The 12,065-nt window shown below is 36.3% G+C and overlaps 1 protein-coding gene across 1 annotated transcript; it reads right to left on the reverse strand.

Moving 5' to 3' along the window:
- Window positions 1–5,566: 5,566 nt before the first annotated feature.
- Window positions 5,567–6,452, reverse strand: LOC133330711 (ciliary microtubule associated protein 1A-like). The gene is made up of 4 exons (XM_061539117.1): window positions 6,440–6,452; window positions 6,147–6,368; window positions 5,902–6,091; window positions 5,567–5,831 (listed from the first exon to the last, which is right to left on the reverse strand). The coding sequence occupies exons 1-4, from the start codon at window positions 6,450–6,452 to the stop codon at window positions 5,567–5,569; spliced, it is 690 nt and encodes a 229-aa protein (XP_061395101.1).
- Window positions 6,453–12,065: the final 5,613 nt, after the last annotated feature.

Here is a 12,065-nt window from a genome sequence, read left to right on the forward strand (position 1 = left end):
AATGCTTAAATAGTCTTTGTAGGGTAAAAATTAACTATTCCCCTCAACGACTACCTAACCGCAACACACGGAACAAATCAGATAACTATTTTAATATAAACAAGTAAAAAAGCGTTAAGTTCGTCCGGGCCGAACTTTGGATACCCTCCACCATAGAAATAGTGACAAATTTTTGAAATGAAAACATAGGGAACATACATATAACTACAATTCTTCCAATCGATTGTTGTAAACCAAATAGAAAATTCAGCAATTTCAATGGGGGTTTTCCTAAAATCTCAAAACCCTAAAATGTTGACATATATTATTGACGCATGGTACCGAGAAACATGTGTATAAAATGCTGTAAATACTCCAATTTAGAGGGCAATATTATATATGAGGCATACTAAAGCGGGACCAATATTGACAACATTGTGTAGGAATTAGCAACTACTTGGTGTTTTCATTATATAATTAAGGAGATGTAGCTGAATTCCAAGCTAATATTTTAGTTTTAAATCCCAATACCGTCCATCACGCTAAAAATTAAATAGGTAGGATGTTTTATATAGGACCTGTAGGCATATTCTGTAACTTTTAACAACATTCGACATTATGAAGCTGCAAGGTTTTGAAAAAAAAAACTCCTAAGAAAAATAATTTACAAAGTTCCCAGATCTTAAGTGAAAGATACTGATCTACCCTAAAAACGCAGAAGAACTTAAAGTGTGCCAATTAGTGGCCCTAATTGTACGTTTTTCCCTAACCAAAAATTAGAGGTCGTAAACAAATCTTAGTTGTGTGTGGACCAATGTCTATTGATAAGGAAAATGTAAATTGATAAGCTTTAACACCAAAATATGCTTTTAATTCGCCAAACCTGTTAGTCGGTCGACATTGGTTATAGCAGTAGTAAACAAGTGAAAAAAAGCATTAAGTTCGGCCGGGCCGATTTCTATAAACCGATTATGTAAACAATAATTTTTAATAGAAAATTATACCCTCAGCCTTATGGCTAATTAGTGTGTATACACTTTCACACGGTGAAAATGTGCCTCATCGAAATATTGGTTCTAGACCCCATGTTTCTTTGGACCAAATCCGTTTCAGAAAAATTTGATTTCATCCCATCTTATTATGTCATCCAAACTTAGTTCAAGTCCGAATTTGGGGAATATCTGGTAACTCCCACATGCCTTAATGCGGGCTATAGTTCACATACAGTTCATTATCGAACCGTACGTTCTAGTTTTTTTTTATCTCGATATCCTTCGCAGGTGAAATGATTACAACAGAGTGTTAGAACCAAACCCAAAACGCGGAAAAATCAGATAATTATATCAATATAAAAAATGGGGTTATATGGGGACTACGCCTAAAAACGGGGTTGACTATTAATAATTGTTGGTCTTAAAATTTCACAAGAATATATACACTTTATAGGGTCGGAAATAAATATTTCGGTGAGTTACAAACGGAATGACAAAATTAATATACCCTCCATACGCGGAAAAATCAGATAATTATATTAATATAAAAAATGGGGTTATATGGGGACTACGCCTAAAATGAGTTGAGTATTAATATTTCTTGGTAGGGAGATTTGTTTCCATGTACAGCTTTATATGGGGGCTACCAGAAAAAATGGACTTATATTTTTAATTTTTGTGGAGATATTTGATACCCAATAAGAACCCAATATACCAAATTTCAGCGAATTCAGCTAATTCGGCTGAAAAACGCGCTCAAGAACCCCAAAATACCGAAATTTGGGGGCACCTTTATATGGGAGCTACCAGAAAAAATGAACTTATATTTAAAATTTTTAGTGGAGATATTTGGTACCCAATAAGTACTAAATTACAGCCAATTCGATAAAAAAAAATGCGACCAAAACCCCCAAAATACTGAAATTTAGGAGGAACCGTTATATGGGGCTACCAGAACATTTAGTACCCAATAAGAACCCAAAGTACCAAATTTCAGCGAATTCGGTTGAAAAACGCGCTCAAGAACCCCAAAATACCGAAAATTGGGGGGTACCCTTATATGGGAGCTATGCCTAAACGTGGACCGATATATCCCATTTCGAACTTGACCTGCCTGCAGGCAAAAGACAAACCTATGCAAAATTTCAGCACCCTATCTCAATTCCTTCAGAAGATAGCGTGATTACAACAGACGGACAGACGGACATGGCTAGATCGTCTTAGAATTTTACCCTGATCAAGAATATATATACTTTATAGGGTCGGAAATTAATATTTCGATGAGTTACAAACGGAATGACAAAATTAATATACCCTCCATACTATGGTGGAGGGTATAAAAAAGACAAAAACCTGTATTATAGAACAAAACTGTAAAGTCGGGGTAAACTTTTTTCAACGACCGCAAAAGTCAAACTGTTGCCAACTGGAAACGTGTTATCGCAATGTGAAGTATGGTTGAGGAGTTGTCATGGTATGGGCTGGCTTAAGTTGTGTTAAGCCTTAGACCGATGTAGAAAAATTGACAATAATATAATGAAAGAAGTTTATTGAAAGCATTGTAGATTCATATCGACCAGTTTTTGTAGAACTAAAAAGTAATTATGAGCAGGACAGTGATCCAAGACACATGTCCAAAATCGTGACAGAATATATTGGTGAGCAAAATTTTCAATTAACGCAGTGGTCAGCACAAAGTCCCGACCTCAATTCGAAGTATGGCAAATTGCATAAATGACACCTTTACATACACAAAACTTCGATATAAGGTGTACAAATATTCGTATTCTGCATTTTTTTATACGTGCTAAAGAGAGTGCAATGAAGTTGATTTTGTTTTCTTAGTTTTACTTTTTGACGTAAAAAGTGTTCAAAATACAAACATCCACTCGCTTCTGCACGCCACTATACAAATGTATGTAAAATGATTTATAGCCAACTTGATACATGTTATTAGGTATGCCGCACTGTTCAAAATTTAATCTCAATCAGACACCCATTCGAAATATATAATATATGGAAGCTATGTCTGCATTTTCATTAATTAAAAAAAATGTTCGTGCCAATCGGACAAACATTAGAAGTTCACCATTTGCCTAAAATCGGACGAAAATATATATGAGGGAGCTACATCTAACTCTGAACCAATTTCTCAGCACACATGATTGTAGACTTAATTCAGTACGCTATGCCAAATTTCATGAACCGATTTTCACGAAACTTAACACATATCATTCTAGACTTAATTCAGTACCCTATGCCAATTTGGAACTTTGGTGCACCATTTACATTAAATCGGACGAAAATATATATGGGAGCTATATATAAATCTGAAACTATTTTTCCCAATTTCAATAGGCTCGTCCTTGGGCCAAATAAATAAGCTGTGCCAAATTTCGTCTAATTCGGATCATAAATGCGATCTGTACTTTGTTTACAATTTAATATGGACAGACAGACGGACGGACATGCATATGCCTGCCTGTCTGTTGAAATCACGATTGGATCTCTATATGGAAGATAGAGCTTTGAAATTACACCTAGGATTTTTGGTATTTTGGTACGTTCTTCAACCAAATTCTCGGTAATTTGTACTTTCGGTTGTTATTGGGTAACACATGTCTTTACCAGAATAGCCGCCATATGACGGTTCCCCCAAATTTTGACATTTTGGTTTATCACAAGAATGGGCTATGATTTAGTATTTTCATCAACATTGGTCCAATTTTTAGGATAGTCTCCACATAACGGTATCTACCAATTTTCGGTATTTTGGGGAGTTTGAACATATTATTCATCCGAATTGGATCTAATTTGGTGTTATTAATTCTCATTGATGTCAAATCTCACCACCAACAATTCTCAATATGGGTTCACTTTACGTAACCCCACAGATTCGATATTTTGGGGGATTATAAACATGCTTATAATCTGTCATTTGGTACTTTTGGTTCTCATTGGGAAATACAACTTCTTGATTAAAAATTATCAATATTGGTCCACTTTTTACGATAGTCCCAATATAACAGTACACGCCAAATTTAAATATTTTAGGACTTATCATTTTGTACCACATATTTCTGCCCAGAATAACAACAACCGCATGAAATTGATTGACTTCACGGCAGCAAAAAACATGGTATTTAGCAGCACCAGATTCAAGTATCTCGATATACACATGGCCACCTGGATTTCTCCTGATCAAGCAATGCGAAATCAAATTGATCATGTTAAGATAGACGGAAAGCATTCAACCACTGTTTTAGACTTTCGATCGATACGAGAAGCGAATATCGATTCGGACCATTACCTTTTGGCAGCCAAGGTTCGCACCCGTCTTAATGTAGTAGCAAAGGTGCGATCTAATGTAACACGGAAACTCGAGTTCGAAAAGCTGCAAACATAACAGATAGCAAACATAACAGATAGACTCAGGCCAACTGTGGAACTTAAAAACTACAGCTTCGACGTAGTCAACGATTTTATATACCTTAGTACCGCCATAAATTAAACTAATGACATCAGTTTTGAAATTCGGAGAATAGATTTGGCCATCAGATGCTACTATGGTCTGAGTAAGCAACTCAAAAGCAAGGCCACCTCTCGCCAGACGAAACTCACACTCTACAAGACGCTGACTCTGGGGTCTGTTGAGTTCATACAACGAAGCTCATCACACTATTTTTCCCGATGCTTCTGTTGGAAAATTAGGTCTTAATTCGGATATTCCATCCGCACTTATCTCTACGCGTGGTGATTACCACAAGTTCGTCCTCATCCGTAAACCGTACAAAACATTTAACTATCAATATGCCCTCATTGTTTAGGACGAAATGCTATAGTTAAGCTCTATAGGTTTATTAGCTTAAAAAATGGGTAGTTCTCCTTAACAAGGGTTAACCGCAGGCGAGGAATGTTTTTCCTAATACCTCTCGTTAAATCTGAACATTCCAAGATCGGTGCGAATCTAATTCTCCTGCGATTCATAAACTCCACTATTTTGTTGTATTTTCATCAAAGTAAACGTAGAGAAAGGGGGGGCATTATTCGGATTTGTGCCGCACAGACTGTAGTTGCAGAGTGTGAGTAATGTAATCCGATAGAAAATACGCCCTGAGGTCTACACTGGTGCTGCATCAAGCACTGAATCCCCTACCGCTATAATCCTGTATCCGGTTTAAGCTGGAACAATTCCGGATTTAACCGGATATTTGTTGGTCCTATGGAGGTATTTCATTTGCTTCATATAATTCGGAAAATTATATGATGCAACTATTGCCAGTGTGGCTTACAATCCGAGTCTGACTGCGAACGAGGCAAAGACTGTCACCTTAGCCCTTTGTGAAAGCAGACAGCTTCAAGAACAGAATTATTATACCCCCTGCACCAATCAAAATTCCATACATTTCGATTTCACATTAAATTTATTCTTGTTATTTTATAAATAATTTTAAAATTTTGATCGATTTTATCCTTAACTATTCCGCTATTTTCTCCAACTATAAATTCCTATTATTTAAATAATATTGAAATTTTGAAAGTTTTGGAGGAAAACGGTTCTGACAATAAAAAAATTCCCAGCTTTGTCAGGTATTTCACATGTTATCGCAAGCAACAATCATTGGCGGAGCTCTGGGCGAATGCCGCACCCCAAACGAATAGTTGGGTTGCGATTTCCCCGGTTTATAATTCATACAATCATAGGCATTTGCTCCAGGTCCAAATAGCTTGGCATTAAGGAATGTTCGTGGAGCCAGCGAATATTCTGGTGCTTTGGGTAAATAAGTTTTGGGGGCACTTGGACTATAGTTTGCTGGTCCGGGTGACAGACTTTTGCTCTTCAAGCCCGTGCGCATGCCACTGAAAAAAGTAAAAATAGAGAAATTAAAAAAAAAAAATAGAATTCAGTGAGTGTAATACTGAGACTCACATGCTAAATGCCGGTGCCGCTGGCCTAACCATATTGACGCTAATACCATAGGCATTGGGTCCAGGGCATATGTTCTTATTTGTCAATATCGTTCGACGACCAATCGAATACGATGGTGGACTAGTCGAGCTAACGAAGCGGGACTTGTTCAAATCGTAGTTCGCTGGGCCAGGCCCAATATTTTTGGAATCTATAAAAATCGTGACTTCTGAAACCGATTTTTTAAAGTTTTTCTTAATACGAACCTTTCATAAATGTCCTTGGTCCAATGCTGTAGGCATATGCTCTTGCCGGTCCATAACGTGTCAGACCCGAAACATTCAAACCAGGGCCCGGTACAATATTTTTATTAGTCAATTTTGTCCTACCACCAAAGGAGTATTGCGGCATACGTATCTTACGTTGATCATGATTGTCATAGCCTATCGTTGGTGGCAGAGAATAAACCGGACCCGGACCTACATATATAAAGAGGATAAATGTAAATTTTTAAAATATTTAGCATATTGTTTTAGCGGATTTCAAAAATTTATCTTACCTGTAGATGCCATTATATTTTTAGGGATTTATTGCATAACCTCTTTTTTGGTTTGCAAAAAAAAAAAAAAGAATAGAAATAGTTATGGAAAAAATCTGCTTATACCAAAAGATTACAATTAAATATTGAAAAATATTTTCTAAATTAGTTATGACATTGTTGTCAATGGTTTTATGATTAAAAAATATTTTTTTTCTACTTGAGCGCAACCCAAAAACGCAAGCCACCCTCTAGACAAGAGAGACTGTCGTGTATGTCCGTTCATGATGTGGGATCTTTCAAGGTTGAAACTGCTGGCTATGCGTTGACTTGAGCCGACAAGCCGATGCTTCTAAGGCAAACGAATACTAAGAGGGAAGAGGTCATGAGTTGGCGTTCCAAAGATACTTTGGAATCCTCGCTCACGGCTCCATCGTATCGCAGGACAATATGCTATGGCCAATGATATGTTTATAAGGATCCCAACTTTATCAACAAGAAGGAATTCCGGATCAACAAGAAGGAATTCCGGATCAATAAGTACCTTATGGTCGTGAGGTCGTACGAGAGAGATAGACTACCTTCATAAGGATACCTAGCTCGTGTAAGGTGGTTACTTGTATCGGGGCCTCTACCAAGTGGATGGTACGTACAAACGCTTTTGAGATCAGAAGTTGTGTCAGCGGCAACATGGTCGACACTAGCTGAAGTTACACCGACTAAGGTGAAGTCCTTCTCTACGCCTATAACAATGAAAAGGATGAGTTCGGAGAATAATATCTGGAATGACATGTGCCAAACTAATTAGCGAGAGAGCAGGAATTCTCTTGGATCAATAAGATCATGTGAAAGACAAAAGAAACTACCAAATCCAATAGAGAACATCCGGTCGATCAGATACCTACCTTGTATATAGTGGCTTACTTACTTAGATGGTTTGTGACAGAACATTTGTTCCATAAGCCGAGTTTAAAAATGATTTCGAGGTGCGTCGGTCTTGCGCGCATCTCTTTCAATTTGAAAGACCATTTTGATCTTTCCATCTAATTCGTGGCCTTCATCTTCTACGTGAGGCATCAGTAGACTCGCTTTTATATACCTTTTAAGCTGAGGCATTCTCATCCATTCTCACAACATGGCCTAGCCAACATAGTCGCTGCAGCTGGATACGTCTGACAATGCCGATGTCCGAGAATAGATGGTACAACTCATGGTTCATTCGACGGCGATATTCACCTTACAGAGAATTTTTCTCTCAAAAACACCACCTCATCTTCTTGTGCAAGTACCCATGCTTCAGATCCATATAACAGCACGGGTAGTATCAGCGTCTTGTAGAGTGGGAGTTTGGTCTGGCGGGAGGTGGCCTTGTTTCTAAACTGCGTACTTAGACCATAGTAGCATCTTCAACATTACCTTCTCCGAATTTCAAAACTGATGTCATTACTTTTATTTGTGGCGGTACCAACGAATATAAAATCTTTGACTACCTCGAAGCTGTAATTATCTAGTTCCATAATTGGTCCGAGTCTACTGGACGTCTTGCGCGATGATACCATCAGCTTGGTCTTCTCGCCATTTACTGCCAGACCCACATTGGCAGACTACTAAATTTTTCAAAGGTGGGTGTTACCGCTTGCAATGTTCAACCCATTATGTCGATGTCATCGGCGTAGGCGAGTAACATGAGTTGTTTTGGTGTACAGCGTGCCATTTCTGTTCACCTTTGCCTCTCGTATGACCTTTTCCAGCAGGATATTAAAAAGGCCACACGACAAACTGTCACCTTGTTTGAATCCTCGTTCGGTATTAAAGGGCTCCGAGAGATCATTTCCGAATTTAACTGCTGACCTTTTGTCAGTTTAAGTTATCCTGCATAGCCGTATTAATTTTACAGGAATGCAGACATGACTTTTGCGATGGGAAGGAGACTTATTCCTCTATAGTTGGCACATAACGTCTTGTCTCCTTTTTGTGCACTGGATACAGGATGCTGAGGTTCCAATCATGGGGCACGCATTCCTCTAGCCAAATTGTACTAATCAGTTGGTGTATGCTCCTGACCAACATCTGAGCACCGGTCTTGAATAGTTCCTGCTGCTTTATTTTTCTTCAACCGATTGATTGCTATTCTGACAACATCTTTTCTAGGTGGTGTACACTCCATATCGTCATGTCTTATTGGTTCTGGGTATCTTCTTCACCGCCACTATTTGATACCAGAAGCTTTTCAAAATGCTCCTTTTAGATCCTCAACACGCTATCTGTATCTGTCACCAGGATTCCATCTTCATCTCTACAGGATGATGTGCCTGCACCAAAGTCGTCGGTTTGGTATTTTACTGGTTGGTAAAATTTCCGGATTTCATTCTGACTCCTGTACATCTCGATTTGCTCACGCTCACATTTTCCTTGTACGTTTCGCCTCTCTCCTTTTATCCCGATAATTCTCTCTAGAATTACGTGTTGCTACTGTCTGCAGGGTTTCCCAATACGCTGCGTTTGTCACATCAGTAGCATTACGACACTCCTAGTCGTACCATGGGTTTCTTGATGGTGGTTTTTGGTATCCAATTGTTAATTTTGCTGCAGTTTGTAGGGAGTGGGCAATTCTTTGTCATTGTGCTTCTATATTATTATCGGGACAGGGAGTGCTTTCGTCAAGCAGGTGGGTAAATTGAGCGGAGTAGGCTTCTGCTATCTGTTGTGTTTGCAGTTTTTCGACGTCGAGTTTCCGTGTTACATTATATCATACTTTTACTGTTACATTAAGACGGGTGCGTACCTTGGCTGCCCTCCGTCTATCACAACATGATCGATTTGATTTCTCGTTGTTCGATCGGGAGAAATCCAAGTGCCCTTGTGTATATCGAGATGCTTGAATCTGGTGCTTCTAACTACCATGTTTTTTGCTGCTGCGAATTCAATCAACCTCATGTCGTTGTCGGATGTTTCTACCGACGGTGTGGCCAGAAATTTTCTTTCCGACTTTTGCGTTAAAATCTCCTAGCAGAATTTTAATGTCATGGCCAGGACAGCGCTCATATGCTGTTTCTAGGCGCTCGTACAATGTTTTTTTGTCTTCCTTCGGAGCATGGGCGCAAATTAGACTGATGTAGAAGAACTGATTATAGCAATTCGCACATCTACTGGAGTGAATATTTAGAAGAGACCTTTTATAGTACGTTTACCTTGTACCGGAGTAAATTTTTCCAGTAAGATTTTTCAATACTCAGTAAACTAAAATTCAAAATAGCTCTCTCAATTCACTCTCTTCGTCGATTTTCTATTATCTGTCGTAACTGGATGAATATTTCAATAGGAAATATTTGTTCTGTTCCCCTACTACATTTTTTTTTTAAATATTTTCTTCGATATCATAGAGGGAAAATTGTTATCGTTGTAAGAAGTTGTGTATTCTTGCAAGAATGTACTATTTTTTACTACGATAACACTTTTTTCCTGTATGATATTGGAAAATAGTAAATACTCGTAGATTCTTGCAGTATAGGAACAGACCAATTATTTTTTATAAAGTATTTTAAATATTATTGGATTTAACAATTACTGAACGTTTTTTTCTTTAGCACCAGATCAGATGTTAAAAGGACTACAACGAAATATAAGTGAACAAAGGCTGGCAAACAAATGTTATCTTCAAAATTTGCAACATAAAGAGAAGTTTTATTTAATATCCATAAATATATAACAGAATTTATATATAATTTTTTATTTCAGGTTTGTTAGTTTATCACTTCATATGCGAAGGATGGAAGATAATCTCTACCACAAGTTATCTATGTAATTAGATATGTCTTGCAAGTGCTGGTCGACTCAGATGATTTTGCACTTATGAATTGTGCTTATAGTTAGTCAAGGATTTTTTCTGAATATCGTGGAGTCAACAGTTATATTTTTCTTATATATATACCAAGGTTTGTATTTTTTGAACAACATTACAGACCTTGCTACTCTTAATCTGTAATTGAACATTAAGAAAATTTAATAAAATCTTATTTTTTTATTTATTTTTCTAAAAATGTGTGGCTGTTTTATTTCTTAAATATATATGTAGATAATGTAACAGATACATTCACAATAATCCTAGGATCAAAGTCTTACAGTTGATATCGAGTTTGTCTCGAAAGCAGGGACCGAAAATAACAGTTATTTTTTAAAATGCGAACAAAAAAATCTTCATGTTAGAGACATGGGACACCAATAGTGTCATATACCAATAGATTCGTATTGAGGAGCCCATTAAGGATATTGAGTGATCTTGAGAAAACACTCTCAGTTCCCATGTTAAGGATTATTTTTTAACGGAAAAAATAAACGTTGATTTTTAACTGTTAAAAATGATTTTTATTTTTTCCGTCAAAAATAAAAGTCTTTTTGGGATTTTTATTTTTTCCGTCAAAAATAAAAGTCTTTTTGTGAACTTTTATTTTTTCCGTCAAAAATAACAGTCTTTTTGGGACTTTTATTTTTTCCGTCAAAAATAAAAGTCTTTTTGGGATTTTTATTTTTCCGTCAGAAAATAAAAGTCTTTTTGGGATTTTTATTTTTCCGTCAGGAAATAAAACTCTTTTTATGTAAAGAAGTTTATACAACTTGTAGTCAGTTATAAAATTACAATTTATAAATCTCTGTCCTTATTACAATAACTGTACACATAAGTAATCAAGCTCAAAGGTAAAAAATATTTGTTATAAATTTTTAAAAAATAGTCTAGTGTACCAAATCATGAATATAAATTAAAGAATCATTACCCTGACTATTAGGTCAAAAGTTATATAACTGGTACCAAACTTTATATGTTTATTTACGTAAAAAGACTTTTATTTCCTGGTGGAAAAAATAAAAATCCCAAAAAGACTTTTATTTTCTGAAGGAAAAAATAAAAATCCCAAAAAGACTTTTATTTTTGACGGAAAAAATAAAAGTCCCAAAAAGACTTTTATTTTCTGACGGAAAAAATAAAAATCCCAAAAAGACTTCTATTTTTGACTGAAAAAATAAAAATCATTTTTAACAGTTAAAAATCAACGTTTATTTTTTCCGTTAAAAAATAAATAATTAAAGTGGATTTTTTTATTTAGGTCACATAATAACAGTTATTTTTTACCTGATTTGATATAAGTTATAACCGTTACGGTCCCTGCTCGAAAGAAGTGCTCGTAGCTATAATCCGACTCTAGGATACCCTTCACCACTATGGGTGCATTAAACAGGACTATTAACATGAAATTGGATGAAATAAAATATGTGATATTTATCTAAATGTGAATCTACCTAGATTTGTCCATAAAGTGTGTAAATCGACTTCAAACAAATATAAATAGGTCATCCGGTTGACTATGTCTGTACTTCTAGAAAACGCAACTACGTAATTCTATGCTCAATTTTGTACGTTGTGCAAAATTTGATGTCAATCTGACTAACATGAGGAGTATGATGCCCAATTTGCTTGATATCGGGCGAAAAAATATATGTAAGCTATATCCACATATTAAGCGATTTCAAACAAACTTGTCACAGGTTAGGTTATACTAACTTTAGAACGTTTTGTTCCTATTGGTTCCTTGGTGCGTCAATTACATAAAATCAATCTATAATAAAATGGAGCTATATCTAAATCTGGACC

This window comes from Musca vetustissima, unplaced genomic scaffold, assembly GCF_032173495.1.
Source record: "Musca vetustissima isolate MV318-11 ecotype Yass unplaced genomic scaffold, APGP_CSIRO_Mvet_v1 utg7881, whole genome shotgun sequence".
NCBI classification, from domain to species: domain Eukaryota; kingdom Metazoa; phylum Arthropoda; class Insecta; order Diptera; family Muscidae; genus Musca; species Musca vetustissima.